Source organism: Bidens hawaiensis, unplaced genomic scaffold, assembly GCF_021521415.1.
Source record: "Bidens hawaiensis isolate Kalapana, Puna unplaced genomic scaffold, B.hawaiensis_p1.1 tig00028038_1, whole genome shotgun sequence".
Classification (NCBI taxonomy): Eukaryota; Viridiplantae; Streptophyta; class Magnoliopsida; order Asterales; family Asteraceae; genus Bidens; species Bidens hawaiensis.
In genome coordinates, this window is record NW_027494555.1 from 168,795 (window position 1) to 194,481 (window position 25,687).

Sequence of the window (25,687 nt, forward strand, 5' to 3'; positions counted from 1 at the left end):
CTAAGGGCGAATCTCATAAAAATGCACAAAAGCCTAGCTTGGAAGCATTACATGTACTTAAACCCGAAACCAACCAATGAAAACTTGTTTTGGGACCTGAAATCAGTTTGTAACCGTATTTTGAAACTGGTAAATGCTCAAACATGAATTGAACATACTAGAACCCAATTTTAAACTGGTCAACCAAACTAATTTCAGCCTGAAGCAAAACTTGAATCAAATCCAAGCACAATATTAAGGACGGAAAAAAAAACAAACTCCAATAAGGTCCATTCGATTAGAGGTGCCTAAATCAGGTATTAGAAAAACCTGATTCGTCCGGTATTAATATTAAGAAAAAATAATAAAAAACCAACCTTCAATAAGTGTCTTTGAAAGTTTGAATAAAGTAATAAGCCCAATACTAAGCCTGGCCCAACTTAAAAATCATCGTCGAGTGCAGGCAAGGACCCTAAATCAATCGCAAGTCCACCATCATCATCATCGTGACGTTCGATTAGGTTTGTAACTCTCTGTTTATTTAAGTCTCTTCCTAGATTGTGCCCTAATTGATAGGTGTAAATCTCTTTATTTTGTATCAACACGACCTACTTACGCCATTTATATTTGAAGTTTACATATTCGCTGCTACAAATTTATTATTTTATTAAGTAATGAATGATAGCTTGAAACATTTCACTTTATTACTTTGTTTGGAAAATTGTTTATTCACCACTGCGGTTTCAATGCTTATATATTCAACTTGTTTTTTAAATTCTGCAGATTCTTATATGTATTAATGAATCGGTAGTTTATATCATATATATATATATAGGGGTTTAATGCATAAGTTCTGTAGTTTATCAGTTCTGAAATCTGAATTATATCAAGGGCTGTAAATGAACCGAGCAAGACCTCGTTCGTGCTCGTGTTCGCCCGTTAAACTTTTTTCGGACAAACGGACGGTTCACAAACACTGAGCTTGTTTATGTTCGTTCGTGTCCGTCCATTAATATTGAAAATGAACACAAGTGGACACTAATGAACACTATCGGGCACAAACAAACATATCGGATGCTAACGGACACTAATGATGTGAATGGATTTAGGGTTTTATTCTTTTAACCTTAAAATGGTTTATATATGAGGGTAGGGAAATAATTAATTAAATATATTTATAGTAAAATATTAATACATGAACCTAACCGGACGGACATACCTAGCGAAACTTTATTGTTCGTGTTCTTTCATTTATTAAACGAACAAACATAAACGAACGGTTCACTGAACGTCTGGTTCGTTTACAGACCTAAATTTATTTATATGTAAAAAATATAATTTTTGTTTGCTATATGTAAAAATGTACAAAGTTATTAGAACTCAAAAAATGAATGAGCTATAAATTTAGTGGGCAGCATTTCATATTAGTATCATCATGTCCGTGTAGTGATGAAAATAATAAAATATTATTTTCAAAAGGTTGGCAAAAATTAAAATATTGCAATTTCTGTTGGAGTAGTGGACGACTGTGATTTTATGCGACAGGATTATTATGGTATTTATATATCTCGATGTTAATCTGCAGAAGCACAATGGCATTCTTATACAGAGCTCGTGCTGTTTCTTCAGCTTTATTTGGCAAACGGGCTTTTAGCTCTTCTTCCAGTATGTTTCTCTCAAACGGCCCTCAACTATTATTTGTTGATTGTTTTTTAATGCTGTTAATAATAATCCAAAGCTATGAATTTCTATTTAACAACCGTTTCTTATACAGATGCCTATAACCCGACGTTCTCTCTGGACATCAGTTCACAAGTTGGTAGTTGCATGCCCATATCCATGATGCGAATCGGAACCATAATTCATAACATTGAAGTCAACCCGGGTCAAGGAGGGAAGCTGGTCCGTGCAGCTGGCACCTTTGCAAAGATCTTAAAGGAACCAAGCGCCTCTAAAATGGTTTTAATTGAGCTGCCTTCTAAAGAGCAGAAACTGATTGATGTCCAGTGCAGGGCAACCATTGGGCAGGTGTCAAACACAGAGCATAAGGCCAGGAAGCTCAGTAAGGCTGGTCATAGCCGGTGGCTCGGGCGCAGGCCTGTGGTTAGAGGTGTGGCTATGAACCCTGTGGACCATCCTCATGGTGGTGGTGAAGGTAAGAGTAAGAGTAGTGGGTGTAGGGGTCGGACTTCAGTTACTCCGTGGGGAAAACCGACTAAGAGTGGGTACAAAACTGGCCCGCTGAAGCGTAGGAAATAGGTAATTATTGTTTGGTGTGTTTTAGAGGATGTTGATTTTGCAGTTTGGTGCAAATCTTCTAAGATGCTTTTGGTTACGGATTATGTTTGTGGTATTCATGATAATAATATTTTGGATTTTTGAACAATTTAGATGGGTTGTTTTTGTGCCAAATGAAGCTACATGATCGTTTTACATTTTTGGATGTAATTTATAAAGGCCCCTTACCAGACGTCAATGACATGCAATACGGGCAGTATCACATGTTATGGGTCGAGTTACATGTTATCACTAGGCACCATTGGCATGCACCGGTTTATCAAGTCCTCGAGAGATGTAAACATCTAAAGCAAAACTTGTTTTGTAAATGTTAGGGGTGGAAAATGTAATCTTTTTGAAAGCCTCAAGATCAAATCATCAAAGAATCTGAAAATTTTTGGATTTGAAATGCTAGAACTGAATTAATAAATGTAAACCTGATAAGTGTAAGCAAGTCACTTTTAGTTTTCCTTAAATAACAAAACACTAATTCTCATGATTTAAAATCATAAACATAATCAAATGCCAGTTTCTCCAACAACAAACACACCCTTCATCTTCAACTTCTTTTTAAAGAAAGCATTAAGCCATCAAAGAGGCCACAGGCCAGTACAAGACAGCAAAAAACTAACTTGTTCGTCATCTCCTGGTCACACGATGGCGTTCTCTCTTTCTGAACCGCTCAAGCATGATCTGATCCGTTGCTGCTTGTCTTCCACCACCACCTCCACCGCCTGCACCACCGCCATCACCTCCCTCTACAGCAGCAGGATCATTGGCTCTAGATTCCCCATTGTTATTTGCACCTTTTTTCTTGTAAAGCTCAGGATGATCTGTAAATCATCCATTAATATCGTTAGAGCATATAAAAAGAAATAATAGAAAGTGACAAATAGTTGGATGTGTGAAGGCATACCTCTCCTAAGTTTTTCAGCATAGTCCTTGCCACGTTGGAAATAGTCAGCACTATAACTCGAAGGTATTGTGGATTCGGTTTTAGCCCGGCCCATTAGTCTCTTCTCCTGCAGGAGCTTTTTGGCAGCCTCTGTTTCCTCAATATTTTTCAGCTTAAATCTGCACCAACAGCAAGTTAACAGATTTTTTACCAAGTTTATAAACAAAATAAACTTCCCATAACTGCATTCTTTTATCATTAGGGAAGACAATATATACATACACAATATATAGAGAGAGAAACAGGCATACTCGATAGGAAGCTGGATTTCAGCGATTCCAGTGGTCCATTGAGTAGAGCTTTCCTCTGAGTTTCGTCGTTTGACCTAAATCAACTCATAGATTGTAAACGTAAGTATAACAAGTTCATACACTATTAATGATAATTCATAGGATATTCTATAACATAAGCCTGTCTTTCTCTGTTTTAACACTAATTAGGTAACTACATGTTTTCATGACAACACATCCAAATTTGATTATTTTGTAATTTTAGCATATGTAAAGCTTTTAGTATATCTCATAAGTGAAGTAAGATTGATTGCTTCTTTTTGTTACAATAGAAACGAGACAACCCATAAAAATAATATGATGAAAACTGTAAAACAAAACACTGAAACTAGCAACTATATCATAAGAGAACTGTATCAATTTTATATCCCTCATATGTTTACATGATGTAGATGTAATTATATTTTATACATATATATGAACAACTTACATTTTCTACTAAGGAACTTCTTCATCTCATTAAAAGGTCACTTGACCACTTAGGACTTTCTAAAACACTAACAATAGACAAATAGGCAAACTTCAACATCAAGGTTATTTTACATTAGCCGCGTTTAATACATCAAAACTAGACAATGTACTTATCTGCCTAAGCATTCACTTAATCCCTTCTTAACCAAACAAGCACTAGCCATTTGTCAACCAACCGCCTAATGTTCTAAACTTCTAACTAAGGTGGTAATTTCTTCAAATTGATATAATCAAAGAGTACGCTACACAATCACATCAGTAAATAATAAGGTATAATAATAATATGAAGCCAATATATCACCTTAAGATGCTCTGGAATTTTGTACAATTCGTCCTCTGCATGCTTAATATCATTCTCAACTTGATTCGTCACATCAATATTCTTTCCTTTTTTCTTCGCCAACTCTTGCTCAATATATTTTAACCTGCACATCACCCAAAATATAATCATTATGTTGCCGTGTATACATAGTTATCAAATGTGCTAGGCGTGCTCAAGGCGCATAGGCCTCGCCTGGGGCCTAGATGCAAGGCGCAAAAAAAGCGAGGGATGAGGAAAAAAAGCGCACTTAAAAAAATTAAAAATATATCATGCATATGAAAAATAACACTATTTTCAAATAAAATAAACAAAAGCGATTATATAACAGGTACTATCAAGTATCACCTAATTAGCACCAAAAGAACTAAAATAGTCAATTTTCAAATGTAATTCCAAAACATGAATAACAAAATGTATCAGTACAATGCCTTTGACCTCTCCTAGATCTAAGTTTCCACAGCACTCCTTGCGTTTCTTTCGCTAGGCTTTTATCTTCTCATGTTCATGGCATAGACAATGCCAAAGCGCTCGCCTAAGAACTAGAAGCGCATTTATTGAGCCTCGCCTGAAAAATGGGCCTAGGCGCAAGAATAAGGGCTTTGAATAACTAAACTATGCTTGTATATACCACACAAAAATAAGCATAATTTGATTCGTCATGTCTAACTCGTCTAATAAACAGGCCGTGTAGCTTTATTAAGTTAGGACATACATTACCGACATAAAACCCGTTTAAATGCACATAACATGATAATAATAATAATAATAATAATAATAATAATAATAATAATAATAATAATATAGCAAGCAAGGGTAAATAACTAAATACATACATATGTGGATCTTCATCCATAACCGCAGTCTCCTGAGCAAAAGTATCCTGCAAAACCAAATCATCTTTCTCCCCGTCCCCTTCCGCCTTCTCACCGCCTTTCGAAACCAACCCACCGACATTATTTCCGCCACCAGCCTGCCCTGTTTTAACCACTGCTGGAACCCCTGACTTCTTCTCCCTCAGTTTCTGCAGAAACTTGATCTCTTCCAAGGCCAATCTGCACAAACCCATCATCAAATTGGGTTTAATTTAAGTTCTAAACCCTAATTAAACGTTTTCCCCAATTTCACATACAAACCCTAAATTACGAATTGGAGATTGTAGTGTAAGAATTAACGTACCGCATGTCTTTTCCGTCTTCTGCAACTGTTGTATGATCATCTTCTTCTTCCTCTGTGAAGCTTCTTTTTCGAAAGTTTTTGTTTTTCTTCATCTTTTACTGGTTCCAGTTTCAAGTGTTGATCTTTATATAATCGTGACCGGTGGTCTGATTACTCGAGATAGGATCGATGGAAAATTCGAAACGAGCCGAGCCTTATCAAGTCCGACTCTCAAATAAAGTTAGTTTAGTTATCCGGCCTGAGGTCGAGAAAATTTTTTTATGCTCGTCGAGTCTTAACGATCTTTGTTATAATTTACCGTTTTATCTCTTTTGTAGTGTGTGTATTAATTATGCATTGTGCAGCCGAGATTTAGCTTGTTTAAACACTACACTCCGACTTATGAGTCGAGTATGAGCTTGAGTTCGTCTTGGTACTTTACACATGTAATTACATATGCCAAGACATGTTAAACTTTTTAAAGTATTAACGTTAGAGTCTCTATAAATAAGTTGTTTTCAAAGTTAATCCCAAACGTGCCCTTAATATCCATGCGTGGAAGGTAAATAATTCAACAAACAAATTTATTTATAAAACCATAATATGATAGTGATTCTTGAAGGGCTATTTTGAAAATTGCAATAGGGTTGTATTGTAGTGAATGCATTGAACCAAGGTCACACACAACTATTCTGAAACTATTCTTTTAGGGCCACGCCATCCTCTAAGGGTCATGACAATGGGGCTCGGGACATAATGGTGGTGGCTTAAAAAAGCAATATAGTGGCTTGAAAAAATATAGGAAGTTTTCGTTTATATATATTTAAATTTTGGTAGATTTGTAAGTGAATTGAATTACAAAGCATGAATAAATAATAATAATAATAATAATAATAATAATAATAATAAAATAGAATGTAATTCTAGCTAGCTTGAAAGAATAAGCAAAGTGAGCATCTACAACAACAATGGCATACAAACCGCCACATCATATTTTAGATTTTTCTTAAAACACCACCTCTTTCCACAACAACAAACTTCCATAAATCTCACTAAAAAATATTAAAACTATACATATAATTTATGTACATATATGTATGTGAGAGAATGAGAGAGAAAGTTGGGCCAATATGGAGTCCTTTTCAAGTCAACATACAAGGACTTATCTCCATAAACTTCACTCTACAACAATAAAGTTTTGGATCCTGAAGTCCTTTTAATGTCACCTAGATCCAAACCTTGGAATTTGTAGCTTGTTGTGGATGCTCTAAACTAAAGCAAAAACGTCTGAACCAGTAAGAGAACCCAAGCCCCATTGGTTGTTCAGGCATTGATATTCCGCATGCCACGAGTATTCAAAAATCCTAGTATGCATAAAACCTTAATTCATCAATTGTTCTGCACATATCTCTGCAATTCTAATGCTCATTACACCACTCTTTGGCACCTCATAAAGCCGACCACGTTTCAACCAGATACTACCTCCCTCAAACAATCTTTCAATAATTTTGCCTTTATAATCTTATGAAATCCACTCATTTCAACACACAAATTTCACCTCTATGCTAAATATATCAAACGATTATGCCCTAGTTGAAGTGTGGTTCAAGAAGCTTGAAGTCTTTTTCACGTCTCTAGTTATCTTTTTTTTTTTCAAAATGACGATTTTCTTGTAATTAGACAACCACGCTCTTTAAATTTAGAGAGCTCCGATGCCCCCACTCTGACCATACTATGTTGTCTTAACCGGACTCACGCTTGCTTTTAGAGTTTGGATTGGATGTTCCCTCAGGAACCATACTGCCGATTGTCATTTGACAGTCGTTTTGTAACACCCTCGGCAAACACAACATCGTCCCACTCTTAGGCTATTCCACATCGGCCGTGGACAAGAGATATCCTTGGTTCATAAGTAATGTCCTGCCTCTTAACATCACCAACGCGTTTTGGGCTTAGTTGGCTGTGGAGCACATGAAAACTCCACGGTTAAGCACGCTTAGGTGGAAGTAGTACTAGGATGGGTGACCACCTGGGAAGTCTCTACCTGGGAAACCAAAAACAAAGTCGTGAGTTCCCGGAAGGGCAACCCATCGGGGGGCAAAGCGGACAATATTGGTGGTACGAGAGGCCGGGATGTAACAGGTGGTATCAGAGCTACTCTTGTGTCGTTCAGGATGATGGGACATGCCTCATCGAGGACGATGAGTCCAAAGGGGGGTTGTTTGTAACACCCTTGGCAAACACAACATCGTCTCACTCTTAGGCTATCCCACATCGGCCGTGGACAAAGTGTGATATTCGTCAATTTCGGGTCCGAATAGTATTCGTTTTGTAAACTTTTATTATGTAAACCGACCCGTTTTATAAACCGACACTTTGGAAATAATCAAAATGATGAATTTTATGTTACGATATTTTTTTACACTTGTTGGGTCTTGAAAACATTCAATTTGGTCTTTAAAACGCTTAAAAATCACTTAAAACGAACTACGGGGACAAAAACTGACATTTTTGAAAAATCAGGAAATAACCCCTTCGCGGGGCGCGACGGGGGTGGTTGCGGGGCGCGAAGGGAGCCCAGACCTGCACGTTTTGTTTGTTGTTTTGTGTTTGTTTTTGACCCATTTGCATGCAATTTCTTGTGTTTAACACCCATATTTGACCCAACTCTTTCCCCTATATATACACACTCTTTCCCCCTCATTTACACCTGCTACATCTTCATTTTCTCTCCCAAATACAAAGATCTTAAGGTTGTTTTCTTAGTGTTCTTGAGTGTTTGACTTCCAAAAGTCAAACTGAGTTTTATCTTTAATTCTAACTTGTTCATCTAACATTGCTAACTCTTGAATATGGTGGTACAACATATATATAATACACACCCCTTGTTTCCTTTCTTTGTTACTTCACCGACTCCGGTTGGTTAAGTTTCGAATCTCATAAGGCAAGGCTTCATGGAGGACTTCGTGTTCTTGATATATACACTTATTATACATATCATTTATGCCTAACTTCTGCTCATTTTAGTTTGTTAGTCACATTTACATGTCTTGGGTATGTGGAATCCGTCTATGAACTCATTGTGAGATGGAAACCGAACCAAACCGAACTTTTATTAAAAAGACTTGTTGTTGACCTTTTTAGTTGTAGAACTTAAATATTTTCATTTGTACATTTTTATACAAGATCTATGATATGTGGGTATGTAGAATCCATCTATGAACTTGTTGTGAGATGGAAACTGAACCAATCCGACTTTTACTCGCTTAAGAAACACAAGTGTGTTTTTAGCTATCAAGACTTGTATATTTCTTTAAAAATAGTTTACAAACTGATTTTAATTATTATCTTAAGTACTTGGAATTGTTGGATCCAACTTGATCTCATAACATAGTTTGGACCGACAAAACCAAACACCCGCTTAACGTGCGTTGTTAGTTCTAAACAATAGATCTACATACTTGGTTAAGTGTTATTATATTTTAATGAGTTATCTCATGACAATTAATATTTTGGAAAGTTGACTTTGGGTTTGACCATTTGTCAAGACCCGAACCGACAACCCGAACACTCGTTAAAAACCCGTTTTAGTATCTTTGTCCTAAAGGAACTTGCATTTTAGCATTTTTCCCACCTTATTACTTAACATTGGTCAAGTAAATATTAAGGTTAGATACTTTAACCCGGTTTTGAGCAAACTCACATTTTAAAGGGTTATTATTAAGTTGGGATTATTAAATTAAAATCCAATTTTCCTTATTATAAATTCTTAAATAGTTACATGTTAAACCTTGAACTTTAAATTGTTTACTTTTTACAACAATTATTTTATTTAAAGATCTTCAAGGCAACCCTTCTAAATCCAAGACTTCTTTTATTTTAGGCTTCATACGTTAACTCGTCGTTCCGGCAAATCTACAAATAATCAATCTTTCAAGTTTATTACTTGAATGTGAGTAACTTCATACCCCGTTTTCTATCTTTTGTTTTGAGGTGACATTTCATACTTATTCAAATCAGATGCTTTATACTTGAGTCTTAAAACATAAACGTTATTGTATACTTTACTTAAATAAATGCTCGATTGGGTGTTCTATGCTTACTTGATTATATGCTTATGTGTTTACCGCTTTTGGAAGGTTGATTCATAAAATCCGTGAACTGTTTGGTATTCTCTTATAGCACGGTGCCGTTAATGTATTCTTATTAACGACCTCATGAAATCCGAATCTATTTGGTATTCTCTTATAGACGGTGTCGCTAATGTATTCTTATTAGCGACCTCATATTATCCAAATTATTGTTATTTATTTGTGGTTTTGTATACAAGATTGTGGCGTTTCTTACTATATACATATTGTTCAAACTTATGAATTGCTCACCAACCTTTGTGTTGACAAACTTTATTTTATGAAATGTTACAGGTTTGCATCTAGGTTGATTATGGAGTTCGGTGAAGAAAACGTCACAAATACCGTTAGGATATTAGCAAAAATAAACAATATTTGATTTGCTATATTTTGCTATGTTTTGTTGAATTTGACTTATGATTATTTGGTTATGTGACATTTTCGATGTTGTGAAATGAAACGAGTTTGTTAAATATTGTCGCTTTAAATAGTGTCATGCGCTTATGGGCAATCATTACACCTCGGCATGTTCCGCCGCCTTTGGTCGGGGTGTGACAGATTGGTATCAGAGCCATGACAATTAAGATAGGTGGTTAAACGTAACGACCTAGAATTGTTATGCTTAGGGTACTATGCGTGTGTTCATACGTGTTTACTCTATTTTATTGTTCATATCGCATGCTTATTTATGAACTTGTTTAAAATTCACAAATATCCTAAATGTTCACATACACACACTTTCATAGTATTTCCAAGGTATCCTTACCTTAAAACGCAAAAAGTAGATTTTTATTGTGTTTTATGGATTACAAGATTAACTTGGATCCCGTTGTTTCAAATCCCTTAAAGGTTGCGTTTATATCGGGTTTGTAGCCATCATAGAAAACGAGACATTATAAAATGACCATTTGACAAAAAGATTCCAAGGATCGAAGGTGATTTACTTACCTGGGATGGTTGAGTTATAATGCTCGTTTTCTAGGCCATATATAAACCGTGTTATAAATGTCAATTCTTTAAGTAGTCGAATGCGAGCGTTTCGGTCGCCATCCAAATTTTCGGTGTTAAAACAATAGGACTATGATGATTTCGTGGACTAGTGCTTTGGCAACGCGTTTTGGGCTTAGTTGATTGTGGAGCACATGAAAACTCCGCCTCTATCTGGGCAACCAAAAACAAAGCCGTGAGCTCCCGGATGGGCAACCCATTGGGGGCAAAGCGGACAATATTGGTGGTACGAAAGGTCGGGATGTTACACGTTTAGCCACCACAAGAGCAAAAATCAAATTTGAAGAGTCTCGTTACCCCACTTTGACCATACATCTATGATTATCTTCATCTCTAAAGGTGAAAATTTTATTTTAAAAACCCAAATTGTTTATTTTTAGGGATTCAAAAGAATTGCATGGGTATTTACAGAGGTTTAAAAAGAATTGGCAACTAATCAAAGATTAGGCAGAATTACAATACTCAGATTCGTAAACAAGACGTTATAAATGTTAAGATTAATGCACACGAGGCCGACCACAACATGAAAACAATAAAAGAAACACAATGATTTAAGGTGGTTGGGTCTAGATTGACCCACATCTGCAGGCTACAACTAAAGTCATACTTTATTTATATGAATCACACATGATTACACGTATAAGCTCTTTTTATATAAAGACAAATTTAGGGTTATAAATTTGAGAACACGAAAACTAAAACGGGCCCAAATAAAGGGATATGGGTGAGTCCAAAACTTCTAATGTTTTCTATCTTTATTAAACCCAATTAATTATTCTTCATATAAACCGTGCCAAAAATGTTGGATCTTTGGTTACCCAGAATATAAAATATTAAGATTAAGATTGAGAAGAACAACAATTGAATTGCAAAAGGGGATTTGATGAGTATATGTACATATCGAATAGGCACCAATTGAACAATGCATTAGTTTTGTTATTTGTACATACCGATTCAACCTAATTACAAGTTCACCCTTCTAATTTACATATTTGATAAATACTGACTAAACATATTTTGACACTTCTAACCCTACACTTTATTTGTGAGGGATTAATGTCTATTGTCTAACATCTTCAATGTTGAACTCTTACACCACATCTGAGAAGTGAAAATACGTGCCACTTTTTTTACCACAAGTTTTGCTTCCAACAATCAAATGCTGAACATGTTTTTCCATTCTCATAATCTATAGAAATCAACAAATAGGTTATTATTTTTAGATAAATAAGTTCTAAGATGTTATATAACAAATATTTTGAGTCATTTACCTTCTTTTTATGGAAGTCTGTGTCTTTTCCAACAAAACAGAAACAAGCAACTCAACATAACTTATCAAGCAAACGAATCAAGATACTCGTGCCTATGTCGTTTGTTGAACTGTAGCAAGCTGGGATAATTCTGGTCCGACACTCCAATGTAAAGCGTTTCATCATCTGGACCGAGTGAAACCCCAACTATTTCCCCATAAACGTGAACAAAATCTGCAGCTTCTGCAACCACCAAAACTTGCCCGTCTGATGAAAACGAAGAGATCGAACCGCACCCATGTTGCCCTATAAGATCCGAGGCCGGCTTTGATAGACTTCTTACATCCCATACCCTACAAGTCTTGTCTTGGTTTCCTGTAGCAAATATTTTGCCATCTGGGGGCCATGAAGATGCAAATGAGTTGTCAAAATGTTGCTTTAGTTTTAAGTTGCAAAATGTGACGTATAAAATTCAAAATAGATAAAATCGTCCAAAGCATAAAATTGACAGAAACTCAAGAAGGTGAGTTACTTTGCAAAGCAATAAATTGAGTAGAGTGAAAGTAGACCAAAACTATGAGTGAAAGTAGATTTGGTATTCAATGTATATTCACTACTAGAAAAATAGTTTTTAATGACTAACAATTTATGACTCGAGGATTTTTATGACTCGTAAAGGTGTGTGTCATAGAAAAAGAGTCATGTTTTCTAAAAATTAGAAGATTTATGACTCACTGTTTTGCGAGTCATTAAGCAGGAGTCATAAAATGGAAAAAACAAAGATTTATGTCTCTCTTTTTTGCGAGTCATTAAAAATTAGTCATAAAATAAAAATTAAATAAGAGAAAACTGCATTCTAAAATCACAAAGCCCGTCATTTCAAAACTATACAAGAAATCTCGAATTTAGCACCGACACCTAAAAACGTCGCCGCTAAATCCTTATCCGTGTGATTTCCTTCCGCTCTAAGTATGACCGGATGGAACTGTACATAACATAAAAATGTCACTCCAAAAATATACAAAATATATAAATATATGACAAACATAAAGCCTGTCGTTACCTTCTGGTGGAATGTTCTCTGGGACTCTTGATGAGTTGCACGCACACGTAAGAACTGAACCTATATGTATAATAAAAAATGAGCGGACCACGATTCATGTATTAACTATTTAACCTGCAAACTCTTTTCTTAATCATTTTTGACCCATTTTCTTTTAAGCTAATTCTTGTCTTAATCGATTCACCCGTTCGAGATAACACAGAATTTGTATATACCCATTCTTAACTAACTGTCCACTTGTATCATATGACCTCACTTCTTGTAGGTAAAAAATAGCAAGTAAGAGCACATTTCTAATTTTCGAAATGATTTAGTATATTACCTCAAGTAGATCTAGCATTTCAGAGAGCTTTTTAAATTACATTTTGAATAAAAAGCCAATAGTTAGTGGGCAAAGAATTACAAAAAACCAAATTGATGAAAGGAAATTAAGTGGGTGGGTTTCTTTATACAGAGAAAATACTAAACGGGTCAATATGTTTAACAACTAAATAAAAATAAGTGCTTAAAATTACTTAAAGCTATTAAAAATGATAACATAAAAACTTCTGTGACTTTGTTTTTAGGTTTATGAGTTAGCTTCATAATCAAAGCAAAAAATCTATGACTTTATTTTTTGTGTCACATTTCAAGTATATTTTATGTGTGTTAATTGTTGTGATTTTAGGTGGATTTTACATGTTAGTTTTTTAAACACAATGTATATTTAATTGTTCATAGGTTTGTATGTGTGTAAACGAGCCAAACCCAAACTATACGTTAAATGTTGGGATTGTAGGTATATTGTTAACATTAACTCTATTATCATTATAACTCTATGTCATTCAAATTGTTAACAGATTCACTGCTATCTACACAAACAAACTTTTTTTGCCTTTTGGTTTTCTTGAGATATGATATATATGACATAGTGCTGCATCATATGTTTGAACATAGTGTTGCTCGTTTACTTTATCGTGCTGAAAAATCAAATTCGAGCTCGTCGAGTCTAACTTGTTAGTTTTTTTATTTTTCTATAGTTATTGATAAATAGACGACAAATTTAACAACAATTTTATAAAATATATAAACTAAAGATTTTGTAACATTATATTTTTTTTTATTTTTGCTCATTTGTATAATGTTTTAAATATCAAGTGACACTATATATGTAATAATAATAATAATAATTATAGTAATATATTATTATTAAAATTTATGGTTAAATAGAGTCAACGAGCCGAGCTAAAGAGTCGAGCCAACCATGCTCGAGCTCTGATCATTTAGAAATAGAGCCTAGACAAGCCGGTTCGTTTAAATTCGAGCTTTTTTCAAAAAGCCATGAACTTTTTGAATAACCACAATTTAGGCCAAGCAGTTAACAATTATCAACATAGTTCGAATGGTTTTTAGACTTTACCGTTTCAAGAATATAGTTTGTAAATGCTATGACCAATCAACATGTTATATGATGAGTGAACAACACCAAATTATCTTGACATTTAAAATAACCAAAACAAGTTATAAAAAACATACTCAACAATATTTTAAACATGTCAAATAAGGAATCAAAAATATCTGCTACCAAATTTGTTTAGTTTGTTTGGTGTGTATTATTTTTTATTACGTTACATCGACACCAACAAAATATATGCATATAAGTTCATACAATTACTCAGAGGGATGTTCACGAAATCCGAAATCTGAACCGAAACCAAAACCCAAATAATCCGATCCGAATAACTACTCGGATTCGGATCGGACTCGGATAGGGATTTCAAAAAATTCAGATAGTTTAGATTATTCATATATCCGAATAATCAGAATAAATAACATGTGATTTAAATAACATCGGATTGGCATCCTTCGTATATGATTTAATTTTTAGAATAATGATGGATTATGGATTTAATTCGACTTTTGTTTGTAGTTTGACTTTTCTTTATGTTTTATTTTATTTTCCGGTTTTGTATTTTTATTTAATTAGACTTTTTGTACGGTTTATTTCGGGTTATTCAGATTATTTCGGATTATCCAAATCCGATCTGAATCCATCCGAAATCATTTCGGATCGGATTCGGATCGAATAGAAACACCCTTAATTTGGATCGGATTTCGGATAGTGTCCTAAAAAATTCAAATCCGAACAATACGTACAGAATAATCTATTATCTGATCCGATGAACAACCCTAATTACTAAAAAAATTGCAAAATGATACATATGAAAACCATCTTTGATTTTGATATATGTAAAGAAACATTGTAAGGCAAATTGAAGATGAAAAATAAAATAAAAGCTCTTACATCGTCACTGAAAAAGAGATGTCATTTTTGGATCGGGATGTGATGGATGTGAGATGCAACGGCGCAATAGCGATAAAGTTACTATAGCGGAACTAGATTTAGGTTTGATTAAATAGAGTATACAGGGTTACCCTAATTCTATTTGCATCAAACACCCTAAACATTTTAAAAGCTTTTGATTACAACCCAACTAGTATAGAAAAACACATTTTGATATGCGATGATGCAAATTATATTCTAATTTTTTTTAATAATCTCATTCTCAAAATCTAATTATATTCTCTTTGTTAATTTCATATTCACCCAACTAAATTTCATAATATTTACTATAAGATGTGACATAATTTATACATTATTTTAGTACAAATAGTTCATTCTTGTAACCCACTTTTGTAATAAACTATTGTAACATATGCTTCCACTTTTCAATTTTTTCAGATATTGACTTTGTGTTATTTGATAAACATGCAGCTATCAGCAAAGAAACGATGGATTCTATATGTTAAGGAATTAATGGTTAAACTTTAATCTATTTTGATGTTTTGATAATTTTCATATCTTTTTATTTTAATAGAGCAAAATAATTATGAACACTTATTATTTTTTTGGTTAATTCTTACAATTTCCCCACTCTAAAATTAACATCTTAATTAACCTAATATATCTTATATATGTAATAGATAAATAATAGTTCACTTTTCATTTACACTCTATTTATATTATAAATTTACATTTTTATAATATTGACATAATATCTATAATATATATAAACGAAAACATAAAAATCCTACGTGTCGCGATGTGGTCGCTCCCCTTTTTTTTAGAGTCACCAGATTTGCTTGATGTTTAAATGGAGACTTCTCATGCATTTGACCATGGGTCTTACCAAACCCAGATATTCCTTAAACGGGTTATAACATCTCTTTAAATTAAAAATTATTCTTACCAAATTATAGATGTGAAAATACTATAAAATAAGTTACACCAAAAATTAATATCTTATTTATTTTAAAAAAGATATATATATTATTTAAATTAAAAAATCAATTTTATAGTAAAAAAATAAATGGGTCTTGGGTCTCATCAAACCCCAAGTATATTATTAACTTTCATAAATATTATTTATAATTAAAAAAACAAATTTTATAGTAAAAGAAATAAACGGGTCTTGGGTCTCATCAAAACCATATAGCTTTTTAACCGGGTTATAATATTTCATTTATTTGTGAAACAGTTTATCATCAAACCATAAGTATATTATTAACTTTTATACAATATAAAAATATAAATTCAAAAATAAATAAATATTAGAACAAATAATATAAAACAACCCCCGTAATACGGGGGATAAAAACTAGTTTTACTATATATTCCAAAATACTTGATGAATTAATTCAAAAATCAACAACAACCCGTATTTGTTAAAAATATATAATTTCAAATGTTATTATTAACATATTGTACAATGTATGTCGTAAGATTGTAAAGAAAAACAAAACTCCAATATGCTTTCATTACAAAGTAATTTTTTTAAAATCATTAAATTATAAATATATGCTTAAAAGTCGACCATTTTTTTTAAATCAATCCATTTATCTATTATTATTATTATTATCATTATTGTAAATTGTCATATAAATTTATAAATTATAAATATATGCTTTAAATCTATCCATTTATTTTTTCGGTTAATAGTAAACTATATATATGTTAAAATGTAATGATAGTATATACTAATCACTTTAAGACATAACCAGGTTTATTATATTTAATTTCTTAGATTTTTTTATCATGGATTGTTTTGGGTTTTTATCATGGATTCTGTTTTTTTGCGCCAAAAGTTTCTACAATGCCTTTCTTTGAAGGTGCACGAGAGGATAAAACTGATTTTTAAGTCTTTCCCGAATTTTCAGCTTCTTTTACCTTGGTAAAAAGCCTTTCATGCAGCCCTCTATCTCTAAGTACCGTTGAGCACCTTTTAATCTCAGCTTTTTTGCCCGCATCAGCCCCGAATAAATGAACGTGAATTCTGGTGTAAGTGCTTGTGAACATCTCCTTACAGTGATTGCAAGCCCACTATTTTATACCTCCTAGATTCTTATTATATCCCACACCATGGAATGTTACTTCACCAAGTAGTGGCGTAGATGAATCTTTCTCAACTTTTGATTGACTTTCACTTGTTGTTGCTGATGAATGAACTGCCTCATTATCATCAACGTCAATGTAAGTACGTTGAGTCTCACTTACATGTGTCTCGCTTTCATCTATTGTTTTCTTGTGATTGAGATTGACTTCCAAAAGCCATTTGAGAAATTGGATATGAAATAGAAGTATAGATTATAGAACTGCTTGTTTTTTGAGAGTGAAATTAGAGATACATCTTATGCAATAAAAAAAAGACTTTAATTCGGAAGGAAATCGAAGAGTTATGAGCGCGGATTGGGTTTGGACTGCGGAGCAGCATTCCAGAAATCCCTCCCATACAATCCCACCGTTCCATAGCGATTTTGGTTAAACATAAATAAGGTTCAAGGTTAGAAACCCAAACCTACAAGTTAAAAGATGCACGTCTAACCAAAAAGCCAATGCGTTAGCTTGACTGTCAATTTTGATTAAAACCTTTTTGACATAGGATTGTCTCTTTTCATCTATGTTTTAACCCTAATTAATCTTCCTCATTGGCCTATGATAAAAATGGAGTTCATGTAGAAATTGACAATGCCATCTTTTATGATTATATTCATTAGTTGTTAATTAATAAGCAGCAATTATAATATGCATACGTCGTATTGTTGGGTATGTTCTTATTTTAATAATTAGATTCAGTTGTAATCAAAATTTAGTTTGTATTGGTTATAGCAGTGGAAACAATATATTAAACAAGGAGTTGTCTCATAAGTTGTAACAACTCGGGTTTCAAACTGATATTCTATAGTCGTTACCCGAACCCGTATTCTTAACCTTAACCGCGACCCGTTTATCTTTCTTGCACCGAAATTTGCGGACATTAATCAAATCTGATTTGGTAGATCATTACTAACCAAAAATAGACAACCGAATTCGTCTAATTAAAGAAAACGATCTATTACATACGAATTGAGATATCAATAAAACCCGTCTCTACCTTTATAGCATTACACCATCTAGGGTTCATATAATTACAATTAAACTTTCCTGCACCGTCGCCTGGACCTCGAGATTAAAACCCCTATGGTTAATAAGATTAACGTGGTCTGCAAGGATCGTTACCGGTCATCGTTTATGCCGTCATTCGTGGTTAGCCGTTCTCCATCAATACACAATCAGTTCTGGTAATTAGTTTATGTCTCGAGTTCGTTTCTGTCCATAATTTATTAACCCTAACACCATTTAATCTTACAACGAACGATTTGAACAATTACAGATTCTAGGGTTTATCAATCTAATTGGTTAATAGCAGTTCTTTTATTTAAGTTATTATTTCTGGTCCTTACCCATCTGGCACACCAGTCCAGTTGGCTGGTGTGGGTGTGTTAAATCTTTGTGTCGGCTGCTACCTAGTTTCGAGTCACAGTGGCTTTTGTTATTTTATTTTTCAATTGGTTTTCTTTATGTTTATAACTAATTCTAATTGATAGTAGCTAATAAAACAAACTTGATTTTATCAAACCGACACCTTAAAGTTTTACGCTTCCTGGCAAATAATCTTGTTATTTATACTATATATAATACACCAAACAAGGGCAAATTAAGACATTTGATTTTAAGAGTTTTACAAGTGTTAATACATAAAGTACATGTGTAATTAGGGGTATACTTGTCTTTTAAACACAAATCACCCAACTTACAAGTTTGCATCCTCATCTTTAACCATATTCTTTTTTTAATTTCAATTTTCAACCAACTTCTCACTCATGATTTTTAAACGACGATAAGTTTTTCATACGTTAGTATTTTTGTAAAAATATTGCACCATAAAAACGAGTATTTTATTCTCTTTAATTTGAGTATAATATTGTTATAAATTTTTCCATTAAAAAGTTAATATGTTACGTAGGGATGTTTAATGCCGGTTTTGATTATTTTTAAGTTATAAGCCTGTGAGTCCAACCGTTAGTACCCATCTTTTGTCATCCAAAACCAAAATTAAACCATTGAAAATTGAAACCAAACTGTTATTAACGGTCCGGTTCTGGTTTGGTTTGGTTTGATTTAACAGTTTAAGCTTTGATAATAAAATTTGTTTAAAATAATTATTAATTTAACCGTATCATCAATTCCAACTAAGTCAAAATATGATACTTGAAATGATAAAGGAAGTAAAAAACAACCGACTGAAAGTAAAAAACTCAGCGATGAAACCAAACCGCTGACCGGTTTAAGGTTTTAAATCGAACCATGAACACTCATAATTGTTACGTGACTAAAATTAAACCATTGAAAATTGAAACCAAACTGTTATTAACGGTCCGGTTCTGGTTTGGTTTGGTTTGATTTAACAGTTTAAGCTTTGATAATAAAATTTGTTTAAAATAATTATTAATTTAACCTTATCATCAATTCCAACTAAGTCAAAATATGATACTTGAAATGATAAAGGAAGTAAAAAACAACCGACTGAAAGTAAAAAACTCAGCGATGAAACCAAACCGCTGACCGGTTTAAAGTTTTAAATCGAACCATAAACACTCATAATTGTTACGTGACTAATAGGGTTCGCGTATAAAGACCCGCTGCATCGCGCGGGCACTCGTCTAGTAGATTATATATATATGTGTGTGTGTATAATTTGTAAGTATTATAAGTATTTATTAGCAATGAGTAAATTTATAAAAACCCGACATCATTATTTGTGATTTCTCGTCGTTGATAAACTCACTTATATTTATTTTATATATTATACATACTAAACGTATTAAATAGATCTAAACGAAATATTTATTTATATTCTACTACATATTATATTTAATTAATAACACATTATTATTATGATCATCTATCTATTTATACACTAGTATTTTATAGTTACTCAAATAACTATAAGTATATTTTATATTAAAATTATTTATTTAAATTATGTATTTATAAGTCTAATTATTTGATTTTATCAAGGATACGTAATGGTGATCCAATAAAATAATAAAAGTAATAATTCTTTAAAATTATAACAATAATAATGGTTTGCAATAATATTAATAATAGCAATAGTAAACAATCGCTCAATCCATAATCACAACATAACTTCAATCACATCGAAATCTTAATTTCCTTAACTCATGTTATATCATTTATAACTAACTTATATTATCCTATTTAACTAGGAATCCTTGTTGGTGTATCCCGAAGGGTTCATCATTCACACATCATCATCTTTATTTTGTTCATCCGATCAGGTGAGTAATCACTCCCCTATTTTACTTGTTTTCAAATGTTTTGGGGACACTTGCGTACCATTTATCATATTATTTATCTTATTATTTCTCAAACGCAAACTGTGATCTTTGTGTTGTGTATCAATTGAATGATTGACTGTTACTTGCTATTTGCTTACTTGAATCGCATTCGGAGAGGTCCAACATAATCTCATTATAGTATGATCATACGACCGTCGTAGTGGCCGGAGCCCCATCGCATTGGCAATGGTTTCACCGACACCTCATTTTTGGTAACCAATGCCCATTCGCATGACAACGGTTTAGCCCTTTCTTTATGGTTGATTGTTTATGTATGTGCTACGGTTTAATTGTTTATACTCACAGATAACAGTTTTGTCTATTTTTATTCACTTATATCATTATATATTATTATCACTTTTGTTTGTGTCAAATCTGGTGATCTATTCACTCAACATGTGTTGTTGACAAACATATATTTTTTTCGCATTTGCAGGTTATAGATTTGGATTGGTTATAGAACTGAAGCTCACATAGAGATGACTTTAGGATAAAACATATACAAGAATAGTTGGTTTTGTATTTGTAATTTTCTTTATTTTTTTGTTGTATATGGATATTGTTTGATAATAAATAAATTAATTAGTTATTGTCGCTTTATAATTTCATGATAGTAACCTTTTGAGCTGTGACAATCAGTTCACGCTCCGGCATTTCCGCCGTAGGTTGGGGTGTGACATAAGTAAAATACAAACTTCACATATTTCATTATAATTGAAATACTATTTACAGACACCTCAAGCTTAGCTCATCTTTTTAAATAGAAATACAGTTGCCCGAAGTTGCCACGAACGCTTGTGTATGCCATATGAAACATCTCGACCTTGTTTTTAACTTCTCTCCGCTAGGGGTGCGCAAAAACATCCGAATCCAAAACTAATGATGCTAATGTCACTCATACCAAAGCTAACCAACAACATCTCGAGAGATCCGAATCCAAATAATGCTAATGTCATTATTTGTTCTTTCCTAGTGTCCTAAAACCGACGCCGCAAAATCTCCTCTCTCGGCTTTTTTCTGAGCCCTAGCAACATATAAAACCTTTGAACCTGCATTGAGACAAACAAAATAGAAAATTTAAAATCAAAATGTTGAAACTTGATTACATGCATAATCCCTCACAAGATAACATAAGATCATAACATACCAAGATTCAATCCGTTCATATCTTCTACCACCTTGCATGCATCATCCGCGCTTTCATAATTTACGAAACCAAATCCCTTGAAACGCCATTTTCATCTCTTGCTATAGCCCGGATAACAATTTTTCCAAACTTGGCAAAGCGATTCTCAAGGATTTCTTCTGTCATATCTTTTTCGACTCTTGATGTGCATATTTGTGTACTTGATATCAAGATTAGGTGATGTGCGTTCACTTTTCATGAACTTCCCAACATATCTATAAGAAAATAAGATAAAGTGAAATTAACCAACAATTAATCATGCACCATTTTCATAATAAAAGACAGAAATATAAGTATGTGTAAAACACGACATACATCTGTTGGCCTCCAACATCAGTCCCATTGAGTTTCTCAATAGCACTGCTCTTACCGTCCTCGAGGGTAACCACTTTGCAAGACAAAATGTTACCAAACGGTTTGAAGAGTTCTTGAAGTAGAACATCGTCAATTGACTCGTTCAAATTCTGCAACGAAATACAAATATAGAAAACTAATTAATTAGATTCAAAACAGCAGTTTAACACTTGATATTCTCATGTCCAAATAACCAATTTTGATTAAATAATAATAATAATAAAAACAAAACATTTGTTTCACTTATCAGTCTTTTTCATTAAAAAGTAAAACTTTGACCCAAAAATGTAACCTAAATCAAACAAATCACAAATTTTAATCTCATGATGCAACCTTTTCAGCTATATCCTAATTCTTTCTTTCATTTATCCGGATTTTCATTAAAGAAAATAAACATCTGGAAGCATTACAAATTATGTCAAACAAAACCTACACACCATATACAGTATATTCTACAGTCTGTATCTATTGTTTGTATATGATGAAATAATTAATTGTCTACATTTCTGTATGTGCATGTGGGACACGCAGAGGTAACTTATGAAAAATATGGCATAAAATTGACAATGATACCCTTCATTAGTTAATGAAAAGAAATATAAATGTGAAACTTTAATAAAGGGGCATAACTGTCATTTTGGTCCATCTTCAGTTTATTGATTTTTTGTATCCCACGTAAAATAATATCAAAACCTTTACGTAAAACCACCTGGTATACAAAATAAGGTTTCTTGCACTTTCGAGCCTATCTGCAATCTAACACCATGCAATTGAACCAAATATAAGTTGCCGAGAAGGTTTGATGTTTGGGATTGAGTTTGAAAATATTACTGGCTTTTTGAAAAAATTAATAAGTTAAAAGATGTTTGGACATTAATTTTTTTATTTTAGCTTTTTGAAAAAGTCAAAAAGCAGTTTTCTAAAAGCCAAAAATTCTGGTTTTTGAAAAAGTCAATAAGTTACTTAACCCTAAACATTATAGTCAAGTAATAAATTGAATGAAAATAGGCAAACTACAGTCTGAAATGAATAGAATATGTGTCATATATCAATATGCATAATCAATAATACCTATTTAAACGAATCAACCCATGGATAGCACGAAACTGTACCTATTGAAATCAATTGGAAAAACAAAGCATGAGCGTTGAAACTGATACCTGTGTTGTTGAATCTAAAATTAATGAAGTTGAGGAGGATGACGAAGATGAGACCATTGTTACAGGAAGAAAAAGTGACGTGGCTAGGGTTTTGCAAAACAAAGGACGATATCATTTTTTAAGAAGTTATGATAAGGACGATATCATTTAAAATTGAAGCAATCGGGTAGCTTGATAGGATGGGGAGTAGGGGTGCTCAAAATCGAATATCCGGACTATCGGATAGTGGATTTCACTATCCGCGTATGAAATTTCGGATATCCAACAGGATAGTGAACCAAATACCCGAATTATCAGAAAAAATTAATAGTTATAAAAAAAATTAAGAACTACTTTTAAATTTCGGATATCAGAACTATCCAAAATATACGAAAAATTATCCGAAAAATTATTCGAAATTTTCCAAAATATCCAAAAATTATCTGAAATTTATAAATAATATTTATTATTTAATAACTAAAAAAATATTTTGGATAGTTCGGATATCCGAACTAGATCAATATACGAATCCGAAAATTTGGATATCCGAGATTCGGATATCCAAATTTTCAGATAATTCGGATACAGATTTTTGGGTGCGTACTCAGAATTTTTGAACACCCTAGTGGGGAGCGACAAGAACGCGGCACCTCATCTTTTTTAGGCAATTATATTGATTGATAGATTATTAAAATTTAGGGTTTTATTAGACGAGCCAACGAGTCGAGCCAATATTGAGCCACGAGTCGTACCAACCTTGGCTCGAGCTCGGCTCATTTAGAAATCTAGCCAAAGCAGCTCATTAAAATTCGAGCTTTTGAACAGCCATAATTTAGACAAGTAGTAAACAATTTCCAACATAATTTGAATGGTTTTAGATTATACCTTTTCGAGTATATAGTTTGAAAATGCTATAACCAATCAACATGTTATATGATGAGCGAGTAACACCAAATTAACCTGACATTTAAAATAATCAAAACAAGTAGAAAAGGCATACTCATCAAAATTGTGTACATGTCAAATAACAAACCGAAAACTTTTTGCTATAAAATTTTGTTTCATTTGTTTGGTGTATAATCTCTTTGATTATCAAACCAATATGAGATTGTGTGACTCTTAATTACTACAACACCAACATCTATGCATATAAGTCCATAAAATTACTAAAACCAAAACTTGCAAAATGATAATTTTAAAAATCATAGTTGATTTTGATAAATGTAAAGAATCACATTGTGATGAAAATAAGAGAATATAAAATAAATAAAAGTGCTTACATCGTTACTTAAAAATAGACGTTGTCTTTGTATCGGGATGTGATGGAAAACAACGACGTGGCGGCGATTAAATTATAATAGTTTTATTGGATTTAGATTCGTTTAAATAGAGTGTATGGGGTTACCCTAATTCTAGTTTTAATAAGCACCTTGAACATTTTAAAAGTGTTCTATTACAACCCATCTAGTATAGGAAATAACATTTTGATATGTCATAATACAAATTATGTTCTTATTATTTTTTTAATAATCTCATATCTAAAAATCTGATTATCTTATCTTTGTTAATTTCATATTTACCCCTAACTAAATTTTGTATATTTGTTATACCCATTTTTATTTCATTATGACTACTAATGTATCATCCTATTATTCTAACCGCAACTAAGATGATGTTTGTTTTTTAAGATAAAAAATGTCGGCAATCTGATTTCATCTGATTTTATATATGCAATTGAAAATTTGGTTTGAAGGTCTGCAATCTGAAAACATAATACTGTTTGTTTTATAAACTGGATATCGTCTACCTATCATATATATCACAATATATAGAAGCCATTTAACGTTTGTAGACTGCTAAAATAATTGGTGGTGGTGTACGGCCTATGGAAGTGGATGGTGGTGGACGATTGGTGGTAGGCGGTGGACACTGGGTGGTGGTGATAGACGGTTATGGTGGGTGGTGGACGGTGGTAGTGGACGGTGATGGTAGCCGACGGTGGGTAATGGTGGTGATGGACGATGGTGGTGGGTGGTTTGATGTGGTGGTGGCGGTGGGTGGTGGTGGACGGTGGTTTTGGCCGACGGTGGGTGGTGGTGGTGGTGACCAGTGGTTGTGGTGGATGGTGGGTGGTGGTGGTGGATGGTGGTGATGGGTGGTGGTGGCAAACAGTGGGTTGTGGTCGACGGTGGGTAGTGGTGGTGATGGACGGTGGCGGTGGTGGGTAGTTGACGGTGGTGGTGGCGGATGGTAGGTGATGGGTGGTGGTGGCGGCGGCGGCGAACGATGGGTGGGGGTGGTGGAGGCAGACGGTAGGTGGCGGTGGACGGTGGGTGGTGGTGGTAGCGCACGGTGGGTGGTGGTGGTGGTTGACATTGGATGTTGGTAG

The 25,687-nt window shown here is 33.4% G+C and overlaps 2 protein-coding genes and 1 long non-coding RNA gene across 3 annotated transcripts; 1 reads left to right on the forward strand and 2 right to left on the reverse strand.

Annotated features, from left to right (window-relative positions):
- Positions 1-1,491: 1,491 nt before the first annotated feature.
- On the forward strand, positions 1,492-2,366 carry LOC143576255 (large ribosomal subunit protein uL2my, C-terminal part-like). Its single transcript, XM_077060389.1, has 2 exons — positions 1,492-1,644; positions 1,754-2,366. The coding sequence occupies exons 1-2, from the start codon at positions 1,551-1,553 to the stop codon at positions 2,236-2,238; spliced, it is 579 nt and encodes a 192-aa protein (XP_076916504.1). The 5' UTR covers positions 1,492-1,550; the 3' UTR covers positions 2,239-2,366.
- A 317-nt stretch (positions 2,367-2,683) lies between these two features.
- On the reverse strand, positions 2,684-5,741 carry LOC143576254 (protein COP1 SUPPRESSOR 2-like). Its single transcript, XM_077060388.1, has 6 exons — positions 5,471-5,741; positions 5,128-5,346; positions 4,274-4,397; positions 3,463-3,536; positions 3,173-3,330; positions 2,684-3,089 (listed from the first exon to the last, which is right to left on the reverse strand). The coding sequence occupies exons 1-6, from the start codon at positions 5,560-5,562 to the stop codon at positions 2,896-2,898; spliced, it is 861 nt and encodes a 286-aa protein (XP_076916503.1). The 5' UTR covers positions 5,563-5,741; the 3' UTR covers positions 2,684-2,895.
- Positions 5,742-22,172: 16,431 nt separating this feature from the next.
- LOC143576269 (uncharacterized) lies at positions 22,173-24,625 on the reverse strand. Its single transcript, XR_013142915.1, has 4 exons — positions 24,579-24,625; positions 24,184-24,258; positions 23,231-23,271; positions 22,173-22,269 (listed from the first exon to the last, which is right to left on the reverse strand). It is a non-coding gene; the product is annotated as an uncharacterized LOC143576269 (long non-coding RNA).
- Between the last annotated feature and the right edge of the window lie 1,062 nt (positions 24,626-25,687).